This window comes from Lontra canadensis, unplaced genomic scaffold (assembly GCF_010015895.1).
Source record: "Lontra canadensis isolate GAN:19392208 unplaced genomic scaffold, GSC_riverotter_1.0 scaffold85, whole genome shotgun sequence".
Taxonomy (NCBI): domain Eukaryota; kingdom Metazoa; phylum Chordata; class Mammalia; order Carnivora; family Mustelidae; genus Lontra; species Lontra canadensis.
Window position 1 is genome coordinate 4,505,839 of NW_022631079.1, and position 21,516 is coordinate 4,527,354.

Consider the following 21,516-nt stretch of genomic DNA (forward strand, 5'->3'; position numbering starts at 1 on the left):
TTATCCCAGATAAAGATGGCCAGTAACCTATTGAAAGAATTTCTCGAGTCTGAGCAAAAGATTCTCAGACAGACTGACAGAGAGAGAGACAGATGATAGGTGGGTAGATAAATAATCAGATAGATAGATAACGGACCCACCCAGGGGCCCCCAATTTTCAATTTTTTGAGGAAGCTTCATACTGTTTTCCATAATGGCTGAACCAACTTATGCTCCTGTCAGCAGTGTATAAATGAACCATGTAGTTGAGATCTTTAGATCAAGAACCACGTAGTTGAGATCTTTAGATCAAGAGACTCCTTGCTCAAGAAGACATCCAGATGGCCAACAGACACATGAAAAAGTGCTCCATATCACTCGGCATCAGGGAAATACAAATCAAAACCACAATGAGATATCACCTCACACCAGTCAGAGTGGCTAAAATTAACAAGTCAGGAAATGACAGATGCTGGCAAGGATGCGGAGAAAGGGGAACCCTCCTACACTATTGGTGGGGATGCAAGCTGGTGCAGCCACTCTGGAAAACAGCATGGAGGTTCCTCAAAATGTTGAAAATAGAACTACCCTATGACCCAGCAATTGCACTACTGGGTATTTAACCTAAAGATACAAACGTAGTGATCCGAAGGGGCACGTGCACCCGAATGTTTATAGCAGCAATGTCTACAATAGCCAAACTATGGAAAGAACCTAGATGTCCATCAACAGATGAATGGATAAAGAAGATGTGGTATATATACACAATGGAATACTATGCAGACATCAAAAGAAATGAAATCTTGCCATTTGCGATGACATGGATGGAACTAGAGGGTATCATGCTTAGCGAAATAAGTCAATCAGAGAAAGACAACTATCATATGATCTCCCTGATATGAGGGAGAGGAGATGCAACATGGGGGGTTAAGGGGTAGGAGAAGAGTAAATGAAACAAGATGGGATTGGGAGGGAGACAAACCATAAGTGACTCTTAAACTCACAAAACAAACTGAGGGTTGCTGGGGGGAGAGGGGTTGAGAGAGAGGGGGTGGGGTTATTATGGACATTGGGGAGGGTATGTGCTATGGTGAGTGCTGTGAAGTGTGTAAACCTAGCGATTCACAGACCTGTACCCCTGGGGATAAAAATATATGTTTATAAAAAATAAAAAAAAATTAAAAAAAAAAAAAAGAGACTCCTTGCTCATAGGCCCCACAATTAAACAAGTGAGGTCCTTGAGTCAGACAGATCTGGACTAGCCTCCCTGGGCATGACCCATAAGCAGGCTGAGTGTTCTCTTATTCATCTGCTAAAAAGCCATCTCTCACATGGGGGTCAAACGGAGTAAATCAGGTGAGTCCTACAAAGCGCTGAGCAGAGCTTTGCCATCAGTATTAGTCAGTGGTCTGACCGTGGCCATGGCTTCCTGAAGACACACGGATACAGCAGTCACTGCAATTTCTAGTTCTCTGACTGCTACAGGTCGGGTCCTCCCTCCAGGAAATTTTCCTCCACCTTGAACATCCTCACATATGCTTTCTCCAAAACATTTTGTCCCAGTTGAGTTTCCAGTCGGAAAGATCGAAGCTCTCCTTGGTCATGTCTCCTTTTCCCCCAACAGGAAACCAGCATGGCTGAAAACCAGTTGCACTTGCCAGGATACATTTCATTCAGGTGTGCAAGCACAGAGAGGTACCCCTTGTTAGCAATGCTGTGCTTCTCTTCCTCAGGCTGCCCCTTGCTCCAAAAGCCAGTACTTAAGGTGGGAGTTTTTAACGGAAAGGAATATGAGCTTTACACTCTTGGCTAGCCACCTGGGGAGAAGGCAGTAGGTGGGCTCTGGTCCAAAGGCCAACTCCAAGGTTTCTGCCTGGCCCAGAGATTTTTAAAGGGGTTAGGGCAGTGAATTCATTAAGGGAGTGCTGTGGTCTGTAACAGCTATGGATGTTATCATGGTGCTCAGAAGTTCTGCAAGAGATCTGGTTCCTTGGTGCCCAGCAGGTGGTGCAGGAGAGTTCAGTGAGGTGCAGAAAATACTCTGCTCCTTCTCTCAAGAACGCCTGATCTCTGGAAATGGCAAGAAAGGTTTAGTTAATCAATCACGTGGGCTTAAAGACTAGTAGCCTGACCAGGGGGCCAAGGCGGCTTCCAGCTCAGGCAGATTTCAGAGCAGCAAATCAGCCCTTCCAGAAGACTGCAGGACAGCTGGGCAGCCCAAAGCCTCCCACCATGAGGTAAAAGGTTTTATCTTGCATTGATCTCTTGAAATTGTGTCTAGTGTCTTTGAAAAATGTCAAGACAAATTTTTCTTAAGTGCTAGATTTCAGCGCCGGCTTAAATATTTAATATACCTTACATCTAGATAATAATCATTGCAGGCATTTTAAATTTTGCAGCACTTTTCAGACACACACAGGCTTTCTCCCCAGTAGAAGCTTTTAAAAGAAATCCTAGCCAGGACGTGGCCAGAAGCTGGAGGAGGGAAGAAAAGGCACTGGGAGGCATTGGGGGGATGGGGAGGGGCAAGTTTACTTCATTCCGTTTCAGGCAAATTTTCATCAGCTCAGGATGCCAACCGGGCAGAAATATTCTTACAAGCTTTTGTCTTCCTGTTTTCCATTTGAAAGGAAAAGTCAGGAGTTTGGGGTTATTTAATCAGAATTTTTAAGGGAAGCGTACTCTTTATAAGCTCAGCATTGGATGTCCTGACTAAGGGATGGGCTGGATTGAACTATTCTTTTCCAAAGAACTGCAGTCGGGCACTAAACCAGAATTCACATCTCTGAGGTTCCCCAGAGCCTCCAGAGAAGTTGGGCTCCATCAGTCCCAGTACCCACACTTTCCTTTTCTGTTTTGTTTTTAATCTTCGGTGACCTTTAAAACACAAACAAACAAAAACCAATTAGGCTCATGAAGGACTTTTTTCAAGATAAAGATACTATGAGCACGCTAAAGAACTTTGGAAAAATCCCAGCTAGTCTGGGAAAATGCAATCATCTCTTATATAACCAACCAGAAATAAACTATTTCAACAATGGATATATATATATATATATGTATATATATATATATACATATATATATATATACACACACACACACATACATACATACACACACACACATACTTAAGTAAATAGATTGTGGGGGAAATCTTTTCAAAGTTGAAAGTATAGATTCCATACATAGGTTCCATACAGTTTCATCTTATATTTTCACTTAACATCATATTGTGAGTGTCATCAGTAAAATTTTTCAATGATTTTCGAGGGCTTCAATAATGCTGCAAAATATGGATGTATCATGATTTCTTCCTTCTTTCCCTTTGTTCTTTCTCCCCCCTCTCCTTCCCCTTTTCGATTCTTCCCTCCTTCCCTCCTTCTTTCCGGATTCCTTCCTTTATAATCGAATTTATGCATTCACAACACTTAAATAGTCAACATCATCTACAAGGTTGGCAAAACAGCAGCCATCACCCCCAACCATATTTCCCACTCCCCAGAGGCAACCAGTAATTCTTTCAGTGACTATTGTGCTATTTATAACCATATACTTAAATAATATGCTTGTATTGGAAGTTCTTGATTTTTTAATTTTAGCCATTATCTGTTTTCCACCACAGCACCCCTTCCCCAATACACACACACACTCACACTTACAAACCTCCTTCCCTACATCCTCCCCTCCCAATATCATTTTGTGACTTTGGTTGGATCAATATTCAGAATTTGGATTATTACAATCCCATAAACCCTATTCACAGCTGAGCCTTGTCTTGTTCTATCTACCATGAGCTTTCTTTTCCTGCATTTTGTTTCATTTTTTTCTGAAGCTAAAGGAAACAGCAAACAAAAGTGGGGGTTTTTTTTTGTTTGTTTCTTTTTTTTCTGTTACTAAGCACTTATCACCATCTCGGCCCCAAGCTCTAGTCTAGTTGAACAAAGCTCCTTTCCATATTTTCAAACCTGAGGCAGTCTGCCATTGTCGTATTTCAGTGGTGATCACTCACAGGACCTTTGAGCTACTCCTGTCTACACTGGTTGTTCTCCAGGTTGGTGGGGGGAGTATAGAGTATTTCCTTCTCCCCTGCATCTTATGTAAGAGCCTCTCTTGCAGTTCATCCTGTTTTTTAAATCTTACTTCTTTATTTACTACCTGAGTTTACTCTTAATTTTGAGGGGGCATCTCCTCTGAGCTTCCTGAGCAAGTGTCTGTAACATAAATTTTTTATTTAAGTGTATGAAAGGGTCTTCACACTTTCCTTGAATTTTAAATGATTATGTGATTATGTTAAGAATTCTAAATTTAAAATTCTCTTTCCACAGTTTTTGGAAGGCATTTCTCCATTGTCTTCTTGTTTTTCTCATCATTGTTCAGTTGTTCAACAGCATTTGGATTCTTGTTGTGTTATATAAATCCTTTTTCCCCAGGAACTATAGAATTTTCTGTCAGTAGTGTTCTAAAAGCTTACCATCACATACTTGGTAAGAAGTTGTTTGTTTGTTTGTTTTTTTAATAAAGTTATTCCTCAAAATGTACATTTGGTAGGAAATGTTCAAGCATCTTCACCAGCACCTGGGACACCTCCACTTTCGGTGTTTCTGGTGTAAACGACTTGTGCTCTGACTTTGAGACCAGTTTAATCTCAGTCTTTGACCAAGGAGCTCCTGAAAGGCTGTCCTGGCAAAGGAATCCTGAGTCTCTCAGAGACAGCTACTGGGGGTCTAAGCTTATAATGAGAACTTCCGCACAGAGTTGTCATATGTCACTTTGTCAAATGACACTGGGTTATTGAGCTTGTTCTGAGCTTTGCCTTTGCACCACTTGTTTCTGGCCTCACCCCCAGATCTGTGCCCTGGATCTTTGTCTTTCTTGGCCAGCTTCCCAGCATCTTTCTTCTTCTCATCCTCGGGTGGCATCGCAAAGCTCGGGGAGCCGCTGCTCCCCCTGCAGCCTCACTAAGATGTCTGACGAAAGGGGCTAAAGTTTCTTTTTACCACGCGGAAACTTACAGCCTTCCCATTCAGAGGAAACTCTGTCGCATTCTTCTAGAATGTTCTTTCTTCCTTTCCTTTCCCTTGTCCCCTCTAGAATTCATATTATTCAGATGTCGGTCCTCCAAGTCTGTCCCTCTAATTTTTTTTCTTACCATTTGTCCTTTCAATCATAAGCTTTTGAGTTTTTCCACCTAATTTAATTGTCTTACTTTCCAAGACTTCTTCCATGTTCTTTAAATGTTTGGGAGTTTTTCAAAGCATTTTCTTTTATTCCATGGATGCAGCGTCTTCTCCCGTATCTCAATTTATCAGTGACCCTTTATTTGTTCTGTTCTTGTTGTTTTAAGTCTTCTGCTCCCTTCGGGACACTTTTACCACGTGCCTGTTCGGGCCACTGTCCTGCAGGTGCGAGGCTTTCCTAAAATATCTGGGGATTCCCTGACGCCCCGTTCATGACTGAGAGAGAAACGCTAAAGAGCCCGCAGGGAGCCTGGAGCTCCTGCAAGGGGCGTCCTTACATGGGGACCCCACCACGCCATGGGACGAGGAATTCCTGATGTCGGTGACCTGGACGTCCTCCGCTTCCTCCGTAACAGGCGACTCGTCCCTTGCCCGGAAGGAGTAAGCCGAGCAGCGGCATTTTTAGAACTAACTCGGGAAGACGTGGTCTCAACATGCCACACGCAAACTTTATTTAATTCTCCGGTTGGCGGTGCCTGTAACGGCGGCCCAGGACCATCCGTCTCACCCTCTGCACAGGGCACACCTTCAACCTTCTGTGCATGGACCGGAGCCAGAGTCTATAGGGACAGCATTTTTTTTTCTTTAAATTTTAAAGATTTTATTTATTTATTTGACAGACAGATCACAAGCAGGCAGAGAGGCAGGCAGAGAGAGAGGAGGAGGAGGCAGGCTCCCTGCTGAGCAGAGAGCCCGATGTGAGGCTCAATCCCAGGACCCTGGGATCATGACCTGAGCCGAAGGCAGAGGCTTTAACCCACTGAGCCACCCAGGCTCCCGAGAACAGCTTCTTCTTAAGCTGACTTTTCATCAGTCTTCCTGCTGAGACAGAGCCGGGCTGGACTGGGGGTCCCCTACATCCTGACCGGAACCCCGGGGCTCCCTGACAGCTGAAGCCGCGCTTTGGAGTAACACATCTTGCGGGAACGTAGGAGGCAGGAGCTTACCAAACGGGCCTCCACCACGAAGCCTCGTGAAGACAGAACCAAACCAGTCTGCTCCGAGGTGGACCCCAGCGCTGACCCTTTGACAAGCTGTGTCCCACGTTGTAACATAAAAATCGCGCCCCACGGTGGAGATTTAACGAGCTGAGGAGACCCAAGAGGCAGGGTCTGTCTACTGCGCCTGCGCACGCGACTCCAGTCTCTCCTCCATCCCTATCCCCTCTACCCCCGACCCCAGCCCCCAAGTCCTTAGAGGTCACTTCTTTCCTCAGTCTCTTTAAAATCTTTCCCTGGCGTTTGTTCCGGGAGCCAGCATGAAGGACCCTTTTCTCTGTGGTGTTCGCCTTGTGCTCGATCATAAGCCCGCAGTAAGACTTGCCTGGAGCTTCCAGTTTGGCTTCTGGTCGTTTTCTATTGCGGGAGAGCCCAGGGACCCCAGTTGATATTCTCTCTCTCTCTCTCTCTCTGTCTCTCTCATACACACATACGCACACTCACATTCACACACACACACTTCTGCAGCACCTCGGTGCTGCTAACTCCTGAGCCTTTGGGAATTCTGCATTACCAATGGGTTACTTCTTGGGTGGGTCCTCCCTGCTGGCAGAGTTAGCTCTCCCATGTTCCCGTGTTTGGTAAAAGCAATCCCCACTCGCCTAGCTGTGCCAGGGTTTCCAAGATCTTGCTGTCTTTGTGTTCCCTTTCCTTCAGGGTTAGAAGCCTTCATAAACCATGTCATCGTAGTAGGATTTGAGGAGGGAGCTAAAACAGTCTCATGTGTCCCATGGGTAGTCTCATGGTACCTTCAAATATGTTTTTCCACCATCACCTACAGTTTTAAGCAGTTGTAACTCATCCTGTGATGAACATCCCTCATTCACAGACTTCTGTGGCAGTCAGGGTGCAGCAGAGAAGCAGACAGCAGGAGAGATACAGGAAGAGACATGATGTAAGGAATCGGCCTAGGTGATGATGAGGGCTGCCGTCACTGGCAGAATTTCTGCATCAGGAAGCCTCAGCACTATCTCCTGAGCCTTTTGACTGGTTAAGCCAGGCCCACCCAGGTTATGTAAAATAATCTTTCTTACTTAAAATTAAATGCTTGTGGACTTTATCATGTCTCCAAGATACCTTCACAGCAACATTTAGGTTCATGTTTGAGCGGATAACCATGCACGATAACCTAGCCAAGTGGACATATCCATAGGCCGTCACAACCTCTGACTGAATGTCTGGTTTTCTATACATTCTTAACATACAAATTTTTATGTCAAGAGCTCCTTGTATGTTTTGCCACAGTTCCCTGAAAGTTCTACGTCAAAATGTGTTCCAAACCCTCACGTACAAGTAAAAGTGCCCAGCTGTGATTTTTTCAAAATCTTTTTCTGTAACTGAAGTTTTAATGGCACTGAAATGCTACTGATTTAATTTGCATTTCTTTGATCAGTGACTTTTTTTTAATATGTGTATTGGTGAATTTTGAACTACCTGCTCGTCTAAGTATCTTCTGAAATACAAATACTAAAAGAGCCTTTTAGGTAGTAAATTAGGTATTAATTAATTAATACCTAATTAATAATTAAATTAGGTATTAGGTATTGCCATGCTTATAATCTTTTAATTTCTGTTTTCTAGTTTGCCCTTTGACTTTTGCAAATAGCATTTGCATGTGGGCTCTTTGTGTCCTGTGTCTCTTATGCTCCAGATGTCCCTTTGTCTCTGTAAGGAACCAGACTACTGTCTTTGTGGCCACTGAGCAAATCGAAAGGGTGGTGGACTGCAGCATCAGGGGGCACCCACCTAGGTAGAGGGTGGAGGACATTGGAGCTGTTCTAGTTCGTGAATCTGCCCAAAGAGCCAGCTCAGCAAAGGAAGAGACGGTAACACAGATGGGGCCACACTTGTTGGCCCCACGTCAGAAGGGCCAAAAGCCTGTCCCGGGTCAACCTAAATAAATTAACACTCTGTGCACACTCCATCCCTAGGAAAGGACCCCCGAGGGATATCTTCACATCCAGCCCCAAATGATTCCTCTCTCATCTCTTGGTGTCTTAAGCCCAGCATTTCCTCTTAGTTTCCCTGAATATTGTGGTGGATCAGAAGTCCAGGCTCACACCCTGGTGTCCATGCTCGAGAAAAGAAACAAAAAACCAACCTCACTAAATATTATTACTCACCTACCGCACCATTCTCCAACAATTTCTACAGAGAAATTTCCTTCTGTTGCAGCTGGAGTTCCAGAATGCCTGTGCCTGTCCTTCTCTAAGACAGGTGGACTTGGGGTGTCCCTGGGTAATAAATTTCCTCCACTCCCCCTTTCTTTCTGGGCCATCCCATCATCTCCATCCCTTTGGGGGTCTATCACAAGATACCACAGACTGGGTAGCTTATAAACAACAGAAATTCATTTCTCACAATTCTGGATCAGAGTGCCAGCATTGTTTGGGCCTTCTCAGAAGTGGCCAAGTAGCCACGCCCTAAACCTGTTGCTTTGTCCATCCGCTCATTCACATCCCCAAATGTCTGCTCTTCTTCCCCAGTGAAATCACCAAACATTCCCTGGAGAATAGCTTACTACAACTGAAATGCCATTTTACCTGGAATTTATATGATGAAGAAAGTTCCTTAAATGACTTGTAGAACAGAGTGTGTGACCAGGTACAGTTTCTAAACAAAGAATTCAAAGCAATCATGTACAATCTGTTTGCCTATGTTAAACACCTCCGAGGCCAGAACGAGGCGGCTCTGGAATATTTACAGCAAGCAGAAGAGTTTATCCTGCACATACAGGTCCGCCAAGGCAAAATCTGAAGTCTGGTCACCTGGGGAAACTACGCCTGGGTCTATTATCACATGAGCAGGCTTCCAGAAGCACAGGCTTACATTGACAAGGTAGGACATCTTTGCAAGAAGTTTGCGAGCTCTTACAGAATTGAATGTCCGGAAATTGACTATGAAAAAGGATGGGCCCTTTTAAAATGGGGAGAAAAGTATTATGAACAGGCAAAGGTGTGTTTTGAGAAGGCTTTGCAAAAGAAACCCACCAATCCGGAATTCTCCCTGAGACTGGCCATCACACTCTACTGTCTGGGTGACAAAGCACCAATAGAGAACACTGTTCGCCTTCTGAGGCGGGCCATCCAGCTGAATCCTGACAACCAGTATGTTCATGTTCTCCTGGCTCTGACTCTCCAGAAGACCCAGAAACAAGCTGAAGGAGATAAGCTAGTCGAAGAGGCCTTGAAGAAAACGCCATGCCCCATGGAAGTACTCTGCAGTGCGGCCAAGTATTACCGAAATAAAGGTACGCTAGACACGGCTATCGAATTACTTAAAAAGGTTTTAGAATCGGTACCGAACAACGTCTTTCAACATCTGCAGATCGGATGCTGCTACAGAGCCAAAATCAGGCAAATACAGAGGTCACGGAGGTACGCCACGAAGGAGAAGGAAGCAGAGCTGTGGGAGATGACGAGACGCGCACTGGATCACTTTAAGAGAGTTGTCGAGTTGAATGTTAACCTTCCCCGTGCCTGCTCTGACCTTGCCTGCCTCTATGCCATCACTGGCCGGTATGATAAGGCAGAGTATTACTTCCAGAAAGAATTCAGTAAGGATCTGCCTCCCGCCCAGAGACAAGTGCTCCACCTGCGCTATGGAAACTTTCAGCAGTACCAGAGACTGCGGGACGACACTGCCATCCACCACTACCTGCAGGGCTTGAATATCAACGGGACAGTGACTGAGAAGGAAAAGCTGATTGTCAAACTAAGAAAAATTGCCCACAAACGACTCTCTAAAAATGCCTCCGATGCCATGGGTTGGCAACTCTCCAGATTCATTCGTGAGCTGAATAGAAAGGGGCACCCATGGGACAGTGTGCCAGCAGAGGCCAGCGGTGTTGTCCCCCCTGCCCTGCGGGCTGAGAAGGGCAGTGAGGAAAAGACCGCGGAAGCAGGTGGGACCCACCACCCAGAGAAGCAGAAGGCCCTAAAGAGAGCCTGTAACCAGTCCCGGGGGCTTCATATAGAGAAGAGCCAGAGCGAAAGCAAGAGAGAGGTGTAGGAGGCCAGGCAAGGTGGTTACGAAGGGGAGGGAAACAGGGACGCGGAGAGACTGAGAAACCACAACTAGCAGGAGATGGGCCAGATGGCTGGGCTTCTCATGTTGTTGTCTCTTTTTCTGGGTTCCCCAAAATTCTCTCAGCCAGACCTGGAAATGCAGAATCATTTTTTCCTCTGTCCTACAGATATTTTGAGCAAAATCTCCTTTGAGGGCAAGCACTTGCTTTGGGACCTTGGGACTCTGTACCACCCAGCTCTCGCCCCACGCCTTGCCCTTGGCCTGGGACACAGTGGGTACTCAACACTGCTTACGGGAACAAGGGAAGACAGCAGCACTGGGGCCTGGTCCTCCTTCCTTGCTCCTCACACTCCCAAATGAATTCCATACAAACCAAAGATTTAAATGTTTCAGAAACAGAAATCACAACATTTCTAGAGGAATTCTTGAGAGGATTTTTCAGATCACACAGTCTGGAAGCTGTAAGTATGAAACAAAACACAAAAGGGCAAAAGTATTAAGGAATTCAACCACACTATGAAACACATTTCATAGAAGAGGGCCCTCTGAAAAGTCAACCACACTATGAATTCAACCACACTATGAATTCTGGAATTCAACCACACTATGAAACACGTTTCATAGAAGAGGGCCCTCTGGAAAGTCAAAAGATCAATGACAGACTTAAAAATACTGTTTCGGTACGTTACCAGATAACGGATTAACTTCCTTAATGCTGAAACAGTTCCTCCGGACAAATGGGCAAAGGTCAGGAAATCAAAATGGCTTAAAAAGGGGAAATGATTCTCAATGTCGCTCTTAGGAAGAGAAAGCAAACCAACACTATTAAGAGAGGTCATCTCACTTTTCGGAAAAAGGTCCTAAACAAGGATGTGGGTGAATAGGCTCTATCACACATCGCCATTGAGATTATAAATCCTGTAGATGGAGGGCATTTGTTGATGGCAGGTAAACATTTGTGAATCTTTGTCCCAGCAATTCCACTCATTAATCTATCCTGTATTTGCATATGCATGCAAAGACATGTATAAAGATACTCATGAAGTTTTGCTTATAATAACAAAGGACTGACAACAACTCAAATGTCCATCGCTAGGGGACTCATTAACTCAATTTTCATATTTCATGCTGAGAACAGCATGCAGCTAATGTAAAAAAAAAAAGGCCGTTCTAACTATAAAAATACAGAACACTATCTCTGAGATATAGATAAAAAAAAATTTTTAAGTGCAGAAGAGTGTATAAGACATGCTAACACTGTTCAAAGGAAGGAAGGAAGGGTAGGAGGAGGAAAAAAAGCCTATCACATTATTTGCAGAATATTTGTGAAAAGGACGTAGCTCCTCTAGGGTAGTCTGCAGAGAAGAAATGGGTTGGCTGGGAGTCTATATGGAAGGAAGACTTATCTATTTCAACTGTATAGAATTTTTAATTTTGAATTTGATACCCAGAGCATATATCACATTGTCAAATAAAGTAAGCAACAAAACAAATTCAAAACAAAAGACGGTGACGCAAGAGTGCCGTGCCCACCCCACTGGTGTCCATTCTGCAACTGGTTCTTGCTGGGTCCAACCCACACTAATAAACATTTGAAGATCTCTGCACCTAATCAACAAGTCTCTAGATTCCAGGTCTTTCTTCATGCCTTCATCTTACATGCCACTACTCACCCACTCACCCCACCCCTAACATATACAGTGTGTCCTCTACTCTCTTCGCTAGTCCATAATGGTGTCCACCACAACTGATCCTTGAAAGTCAAGGATCTTTCTCTGACCTTTGCTCTGACCTCTCTTCATCTGTCCCACCATCCGTGTTCAGGAATTTACTTTTTGTGCAACAAACTTCTCTTGAGCTCCCAAAGGCATCAAGGAATTTGATGAATGAGAATGCACCAAGACGAAGGGCACAACTCTTTAAGTTCATGCTCCAATATTGTGCTTCTGCTGATGGCACACGCCCTGTAGTTGTCTCATTTCCCGATGAAGAGGGAAGAGCTTCATCATCCTGTGTGCTTCCAGGTTGCAGGGATCCCCGCCCCCCCAACCCCCGGTCATTAGATGGATGAAAGTTTAACCTTGCCTTCAGATCATAAACTCCACAAAGTTCACGGTGATATTTCCCTGCCCTGACATTGAGGGGTGATCTTAGTCGGCATTTCTTGGCCTTGCATGTTATGGGGATCCCTGCCTGTAGCCCTTTACCGAGTGCAAGAGGAGCCCCAAGGAACGGGCAAAGTCTGGTCGGAAACTGAAGTAGCCATGGCTTTCTTCCAGAGAGCTGGTGGAACAGTTGGGGAGAGAGGTGGAAAAGCTCCTGTTGCTAATTCAAAGAGAACCAGAAGTCCGTACACGTGCAGAGATGCACTTCCACACATTTCCTCTGCTGTCCCTTGTATCTTTATGTGGCCTTTTTCATCTCTCTTTTACTTACCAATGCTTCCATGATCATCAACTTTTAAAACTCTTTATTCTCAGAATCAGACACTGACAAATATTTGAGGCATTCTTCGAAGGCATTGCTTCATTGAATAACCTCTCCATCGAAGGGTATTATCACCAAAGGTTCTGTGTGAGCACAGGAGTCTCTGGGGCCCAGAAGGTGAACATAAACCCCAGCTCGTGGCAGAGATGTGGGAACACAAGAATTAATGTCCCAAAGAGCCTCCCAGGGGGTGGGGCCAGGGATATGGAGAATGATGGCAAGGTTCTCATCAGAGAGCAGAATCTTGGTCTCCCAAATGCCTATCCAACAGAGGCTGGTCATTTCTACTGACTTGAGATCTTTGAACTTCCTCCATGTTTCCTTTCTTCAACTGGGATGTTTCCTTTGGTTCTCGTGCCCCATCGGGTCTGTAGGAGTTATCTAATCTTATCTAGTCTTTTAGGTTTTTTCTCACCAGACCACAGGAAGTCACACCCTGTCCATAGAGGGGAACCGGGGATCTCTGAGAGTTCCCTGAGCATAGCTGGGAAAGATGGTTGCCTTGATTCTGGGTGGACTCTATTGGGAAAGTCCTGAGTACGTTCTGTGTTAAGCAAGAAGGGCACATTATGGATGTTTAGGGTATGAAGAGTCCTCTAGCCAGTGTGAATAGTAGTGAACTAGCCACCAACCCTTCTAGGCAGACAAAACTTACGTCAGACATTCTCTACAGAGACAGAGAACAAAAGAGAGGGCCATTCTCTCCCCATAAATCTCAAGAAAAACCTATAGGGTTTTGTTTTATGGAATTAAAATTTTTACTTACAGTCAAAATATTATGTGGTTCTCAGACTTGATAGCATGTATTAGGATTATTTGAGAAGTTTCCTAACACAGAGATTCCTTGGCCCCACTCCTAGAATTTCTGCTGCATTTGATGGAGGATGGAGCCTGACAATTTGCATTTGTGGCAGGTCCCCAGGTGGACCTGAAATTTCTTGGGGTTGATGGCAGCATGGGCCTAGTGCATTATACCACTTCCTAGTTGATGTAACCACTCAGTAGACACATACATAGTTGTAACAGCCTGAGTAATCAGAACACTCGCTGAGTCAGTTTCACTTTTCTCATCATTGACATATTACCAGAAAAGAGCTGGTTTTCCTTTCCAGTTTCTATTCTGCATTCCCACTGCGTCTTCTAACATTAACCAGCTAGCACTTGCTTTCCCTGTGCTTCTCCCCACCTGGTACCTTCATAATGAGATTTAAACATTTCTATCCGGTTGTTTTCTTGAATGCAAATTCAAAACATACGACACCAAAAAATCCCACCGTGTTCCTAGTTTCCTTCTGCAGCATTTCTTGTACAACTAACATACATTTTTTAAAAGACTTTATTTATTTTTTTTATTTGAGAGAGAGAGAGAGAGCATGAGCAAGGGAAGGGGTAGAGGGACAAGCAGATTCCCCCACTGAATGGGGAGCCCAATACAGGGCTCCATCCCAGAACCCTGAGGTCATGACCCAAGCTGAATGCAGATGCTTAACTGACCGAACCACCTAGGTGCCCCTAACATCCATTTCTATAAATATATACTAGAACTTATAACTCCTGAATGATATCCAAAAGTAAGCGTTTCCAATAGGGATAGGCTCGACTCTGTGTCCCAATCAAAGGGTAGAGAATTGTCAAGAAGCATAGCTCCTACTTCCACCCTGCTGCTCACAGACACAAACAGACATCCAGAAGGCTCTCTCCAAGACTGAACTAACGTGCCTCAGCTGTACTCAGTGGTCCTGGAGAACAGGTTTCACTCGTGCTCTGTGTAATTTCCAGACACCAAAGATTCCTAGTGCTGTTATCTCTTTTCCTCTTGGGTCCACACACACTGTCACCCCTCTGAGATCAGGGGTATGAATAAGGAAAAAGCAAAGAAAGTACATTTCCTCCATCACAGCAAACCGCCGTGGTTGCAAATTGTGATGTGGGAGTGCGGGACACCAGGGTGAATCAAGGGACTTTAAATGTTGCGGCGCTCGGGGAGGCCCAGAATGTGTACAGGTGTTAGGAGCTGTTTGGCAGGGGTGCCTCGGTGGCTCAGTTGTTAAGTGTCAGCCTTCGCCTTGGGTCATGGTCCCAGGGTCCTGGGATTGAGTCCCACACAGGGCTCCTGGCTCAGCGGGAGGCCCACTTCTCCTTCTCCCACTCCCCCTGTTTATGTTCCCTCTCTCTCTGTCTCTCTCTCTGTCTCTCTCTCTCTCTCTCTCTCTGTGTCAAATAAATAAATAAATAAAATCTTAAAAAAAAAAAAAAAAGAGCATCCCTCACTGGGGCCTGCAGACCATGCTGGTGATAAGGGCAGGCAGAACGAGGATGGGTTAACATTGTGGTCAAGAGGCAGGGTACTTGGTGCTTGGTACCTGTGCCCCTCTCCAAGCTGGGCTCCCTTTATGTCAGCTGATCTAGGCTGTCACTATGGTCACAAAGAGGAAGTTCTGACTCACCACAGGGTGGGGGATGGGGGTGCTACAGGCGCAGCTCTTACTCAAGATTAATTTCTTCTTAGAGCACTGCTGATTGTACTTTCCAGTTTCAGTTTCTTTTTCCTAAAGCAAACCGCAGGAAAACACAGCAAAGGAACCAAGAAATGCCCTCATATATACGTCTCCCTAGCATCTCTGGAAGACAGAGCAGGAAGATCTCTGAAGAGCACAGCAGCCTGAGCTACAGCCTTCCAGAACCGCTGAGAAGCGCTCCGCAAACATGAGGTAAATATTCTGCCCTGATCGTGTTGAAAATGTCCAATCACTCTTGCTGTGGAATGCAAATCCCACACGGCCGTGCTCTGAAAACACAAGTTCCTGACTTCTTTTGCTTTAGTGTCTGTTTGTAGCCTTGCCGTGACTGCTCTGTAGGTCGTGGCTTTGTCTTCCCATTGCCGGCTTGTTTATTTCTGTGATGTTCTGCCCCACATTGTCCAGCTTCCTCAGGGCATCTCTCGTGTCCAGAGGAGGGAGGGAGGAAGAATGGCAGAGGGAGAGATGTTTACCAGCAGGTGCTTCATTTAAAATTGGATCTGGGGCAGGGGGTGGCTCCTGTAGACTGTCCCTTTTGTTTCTTATTTGAAAGGATGAAGCAAGGGGCTTTTAATAAGATTCTTATTTAACAAAGGCTCTGTTTTTAGTAGATAGGGTTAGAATGTACTCCAGGTAGCAACCCCAGCTCATGCTAAGGTGGATTTTACTTTAAATATATTCATTCATCTCATATTTGCATCAGGGCTGGTAAAATGTATCCCTTTTTTTCAACAGAAATATATTTTATCCATTCTTTCAACAGAAATATATTTTAACCCAAAATGCTACTGATTGGCTAGAGTCCTTCTCTCTGAAGTATGAATTGGAGGTGGGGTGCTTGGAGAAAACAGCTCCCAACTCTAAAATGCTCTTACACCCCAGACACATAAGATTTCCCTGGGAGGAGGCAGGGTAGGAAGGGAAATTTTGTTTTCTCCAGTGTGAGGGTGTGGCCAGGCTAGACACCTCAGGCTCAGTCCTGGGAGCTCCAACAACTGGGAACACCAGCCCTAGCTCTCACTTCCTAGAGGACACATTGCCCTCCTTCTGTAAGCTTCCTGATATCTCTTCTTGAAGCGATACATTTTCTGCTACTCTCTATGTCTGCCTGATAAGAAAAAGATCTGATATATTTCCAGATATCTATTTCTAGGGTGACTCAGAATATTTAGAAACCTTGTTCCTATTCCTTAGAACTTTAGTCTTAGAATCTCTCCATTAATAACACAGACCCACCCAACTCTTTTCTAATTTTCTTTGATCCCTTAGCTATAGGCACTGTCACCAGGCATTGGCCCTGTGCTCTAAGACAGTCATTCTCAAATCTGAGCATGCATAAGATCTACCTGGAGGGCTTGCTAAAGACAACCCCCCCCATTGCAGATTCTGATTTGGTAATCCTTAATTGAGGTCCAAGGATGTGCATTTCCAACAGGCTCCTCACTGATGCCAGTAATGCCCGAAGATACTGGCAGCAGCATTAGCTCTGAGCCTGGGGAATGGTGTCACTGTGGCTTTTCTGCTAACAAGAAGCAGGGCAACACACTGCTGTGTGTAAACTTCTAGAGTCATCAGGTGCATAGGTCTCAGAAGTCTGAGTCCAGGAAGCAAGTGTCTGGAACCAGCTTCTGAATTACTGGTGGAAACAAAAACCCGTAATCACACAGTGAAATTGGATGCTTTCGAATGGCTGCTCAGAGGGATTCTACCTAAGTGTGTCTAGTAAATGCCTCTATCCTACAAATACACAACTGTCTATGTGCTTTATATGCTGGAGATAATTTCAACTGGATTCATTCTCTCTGCTTCTTTTATAAAATGAGGACATTGCAGGGAGCCTGGGCAGCTCAGTCAGTTAAGTGTCCAACTCTTGATTTTGGCTCAGGTCATGATCTCAGGGTCATGAGATTGAGACCCATGTTGGGCTCCACACGCTACATGGAGTCTGCTTGAGATTCACTCTCTCCCTCACCCTCTACCACTCCCCCACACTTGCACACTCTCTCAAATAAATCAATAAATCTTTATAAAACATTAAATGAGAAAGTTGCTAAAAAGCTAATTGCTAAGCTTATGCAACCTTACCGAGAAGGAAAACAGATCCATTTGGACACGAACTTTTCAAGGGGAGGCTGCTGTCATTACAATGCCAGATATCACTCCAGGCACTCTCCCGGGCGCACATACACACACCCACCCCCCATCCCACCCTCCATATTGCATCAAGAGGCTCAGACAACCAGGCTCCTCACTGAGACCTGTCTAGGACTTTGAATAGACAGAGGGTCCTTCCCCCGGCAAAAACTCCTACTCATTTTCCTTCCTCTCTTCTGTTTATTCTACTTGGGGTTAAGTTTCCATCCAATTCAAGTAAGAAATGAACAGGAAATGATTCAAGGTTCCCAGAATGGCTCACGGGACCCACACACAGGACTAGAGCAACACCAGGCAGGCCAGAACAGGACAATGGAGAGCTTCAGGGACCCAGACTCTGCGTCTGCTCCGTATGCATCTGGGTCACACTCTCTGCTGTCCACACTGCAGACCACGGCCCCTGAGAGCCCTCCAGCACGCACGGTGCTCCTCCTAAGTCCAGACACCTGACTCCTCACCCCCTTCCCCCGTACCCAGCTTCCACTTGAGTTTAGGTGCTCAGCTCTGATCTAATCATCAAATTGGTGGTGGGGGGGGGGTCCTAAAAAGTGAAAGCTAAGGGGCAGGAAGAAAGTGGGGGAATATAATCTTTCATTTGGACAAGCATTTCAAACATGGTCTTTGCCACATTACATAACTTTCCATATATCTACTGCTTGCCTATGTCAGAATCCATAATAGTTAGAATATCAGCTCCTGATAAAAGGGCTAATTAATATACACCATGAAAAAATGTTTTGAAGTGAGAAAAACAACACTTCAGGGACTCCAATATGTAGGCAATGCAGAGAAATTATCTGGGGCAGTTAATGATTTTTAACCTTCTCATCTCTAAAGTTATTCAAAATAAGGTTTCTGTGTGGTGAGTTTTCCTTATTTGTTATTTGATTTGATTTGATTTTTAAGAACCAACGTTGAAGGGAATGGGAAATCTTCCCAGAAGAGTACCTTAAGGGAAAAAGAGCATTTCCCATAAGAAAAGAAGCTAGTGTGAGCCTCCTCCTATAGCTTCAATTCCAACACCCTGCGTGAAAGCAAACCACAGGAGAGGAAAAATAAAATTTCAAAAGATAATTATAGCAACAAAATGCAGAAGTTTTAATAGACCAGCACAATGAGAAATGTTAAAAACAGAAATCACCAGTCTAAGAAATAGCGGTGGGGTGGAGAGGAGAAAAAAAAAGATTATATTTTGTTCCAAAATAAAAGTTTAAAACATTGCTAACATATATGATGATAATAAACTTAAGCAGTAGAATAATATAAAAGCAGAGTATATAAGTAAGCATTTAGAATTGTTGAAATATGATTTAAAAGATCAAAATGGAAAAGTTCAGATAAAAGGAGAACAGAGAGGAGCACCTGGGTGGCTCCGTGGGTTAAGCCTCCGCCTTCGGCTCAGCTCACGATCTCAGGGTCTTGGGATCAAGCCCCGCATTGGGCTCTCTGCTCAGCAGGGAGCCTGCTTCCCCCGCTCTCTGCCTGCCTCTCTGCCTACTTGTGATCTCTGTCTAATAAATAAATCTTTTAAAAAAAATGGAGAACAGAGAATGCCAAATTAATAAAAAGACAAGACAAAACCAATTGGATTAAAAAAAATTTGGATAACCACAGAAAGTCAGTTAAGGATATATGAAAAGCTCAAATAATAAGACAAGAAATGTAAAGTAATAAGGACAAAAGGACAGATTAAGGGGAACTAAGAAACTGAAAATACAGGAGACAAATGTGGTTGAATTTCAGAGGGATAATGAGATTAAAATCAAGCTGGCAAGACAGGAACAGAATAGACAATTCTAAAGCTAAAATTTTCAAACCAGGAAAGCAAATGCTGGGTAAGATGAAGAACAGGAGCATAAAGCAATCAAATAGGCTTTCTTCTTAAAAACTGTGTCAAGTCAGGGGTGCCTAGGTGGCTCAGTCGGTACAGTGTCTGACTGTGGCTCAGGTCATGATCTCCAGGTCCTGGGATGGAGCCCCAGCCCCAAGTCCTTGGGTTCTGCACTCAGCAGGGAGTCTGCTTCTCCCTCTCTCTCCCTCTGCCCCTCTCCTGCCCATGCTATCTCTATGTCTTTTTCTCATAAAATCTTTAAAACAGAAAACCAAAGCGACACAAAGTCAATCCTCCACTGAAATCTGTCCCCCAAGACGTGCTGCGCCTGCACAGGCCCTCACGGCAGACAGCAGAGAGCCAGCCCGACCCTCACAAACCGCCCTGTTCAGGGAAACGTAGCTCCCGGGCCTCCAAATCCCACCCCAACCCTTTCTCTAATCCTTCTGCCCCCCACCATCACCCAACCCCTGTGTCCCTGTGCACTTAATGTAGATGCCAAAATATAGAAAGAAATGAAAAGGAAATACTGTTCTCTTCTGGTTGAAGTGAACACTGTCGAGGAGGAGAAGGAGTAGGAAGAGAATTGCACTTGCTCTGCTCCCCGGGAGAACCCATGCCCTGTCTGACAGCCTGCATCTTTCTGTTTTGCCCTCCAGCGAGAGCACCATGACCGCCCTGGAGAGCTGCTTACTGCAGCTGAAATGCCATTTCAACTGGAACTTGGTGCAGGGAGGAGAGTCGCTGGATGAGTTTGAAGACGAGGTGTGTAACGCCACGGAGTTTCAGAACAACGAGTTCAGAGCGACGGTGTTCAACATCCAGGCCTACATTGAGCACAGCAGAGGCCGCGGAGAGGCGGCGCTGGAGTGCCTGCGGCGGGCGGAGGAGCTGATCCGGCGGGAGCACCAGGAGCAAGCGGACATCCGAAGTCTGGTCACCTGGGGCAACTTCGCCTGGGTCTCCTACCACCTGGGCAGACATGCAGACGCGCAGATGTATGTGGACAAGGTGAGACGAGTCTGCGCGGAGGCTCGCAGCCCCTACAGAATGGAAAGCCCAGAGCTGGACTTTGAGGAGGGGTGGGCCCGGCTGCAGTGTGGAGGGAGGCACAACGAGAGGGCCAAGGTATGCTTTAAGAAGGCTCTGGAAAAGGAGCCCAAGAACCCGGATTTTGCCTTGGGACTGGCCATCGCCAGCTACCGTCTGGACACCTGGCCGCAGCCTCAGAATCCCATAGACCCTCTGCGGCGGGCCATCCGGCTGAATCCTGACAACCAGTATGCGAAAGTCCTCTTGGCGCTGAAGCTTCAGAAGATGAAGGAGGAAGAGGAAGCAGACAGACTCGTGGAGGAGGCGCTGAAAGGAGCCCCGGGGGCGACAGATGTGCTCTGCCAAGCAGCAAAGCTGTATCAGAGGAAAGGGGCCCTGGGCCAAGCTGCAGAGCTGCTGAGAAAGACCCTGGAAGGTTCTCCGGACAGCACCATCCTGCACTGGCGAATTGGCTGCCTCTACAGGACCAAAGTCCTCGAGATGCTCCAGGACCCAGGAAGGAATGAGATGAGCGGCCAAAGGGCAAAGTTACAGGAAACCATAGAACAAGCTGTGTATCATTTAAAAAGAGTGGATGAGGCCAGTGCAGAGCTCCCCTGTGTCTGCTCCTACCTGGCCTGTCTCTACGCCCAGGCAGGTAAGTATGATGCCGCGGAGCATTACTTCCAGAAAGAATTCAGCAAAGAGCTTTCTCCAGGAGCCAGACAAGTGCTCCACCTGCGCTACGGCAACTTCCAGCTGTACCAGATGAAGTGCGAAGACAAGGCCATCCACCATTTCATACAGGGCATGAAAATCAACCAGGAATCAAAGGAGAAAGAAAAGATGAAAAATAAGCTGCAGAAAATTGCCTGTACCAGGCTTTCTAAAAACGGAACTGATTCCGTGGCTTTGCACCTCTTGGCATTTCTTCAGGAGCTGAATGGAGACATGCGGCCAGCAGAGGAAAACTCTGAGAGGTGTTTGGACTCTGGAAACTTCCTCCATTCAGTATCTTTCACTGAGGCATAAGGAATCAATATATGGTGCTGGCGGGATGATGCAGGGAAGGGAGCAGAAACCCCTCCACCAAGTGGGTATTCATGATATGGGACAACTTTACAGCAGCATAGGCGTGGACTGAGCTGCTGGCCATGGGTCTGCACCGGGTTTGGGGAGGATACCTGCTGGGTATCACACATGAATTGCCCAGGGAGTTCTGGGACAGGGACTAGATTGGAGAGGGG

At 45.6% G+C, this 21,516-nt stretch overlaps 2 protein-coding genes across 2 annotated transcripts; both read left to right on the forward strand.

The window, feature by feature from the left end:
• The first annotated feature begins 2,142 nt into the window (after positions 1-2,142).
• On the forward strand, positions 2,143-10,228 carry LOC116882596 (interferon-induced protein with tetratricopeptide repeats 2-like). The gene is given in 2 exon segments (XM_032883116.1): positions 2,143-2,216; positions 8,704-10,228. Coding segments are annotated over 2 exon segments (1,530 nt in total). The 5' UTR covers positions 2,143-2,211.
• Positions 10,229-15,283: 5,055 nt separating this feature from the next.
• Positions 15,284-21,516, forward strand: LOC116882571 (interferon-induced protein with tetratricopeptide repeats 2-like). Its single transcript, XM_032883062.1, has 2 exons — positions 15,284-15,444; positions 19,897-21,516. The coding sequence occupies exons 1-2, from the start codon at positions 15,440-15,442 to the stop codon at positions 21,299-21,301; spliced, it is 1,410 nt and encodes a 469-aa protein (XP_032738953.1). The 5' UTR covers positions 15,284-15,439; the 3' UTR covers positions 21,302-21,516.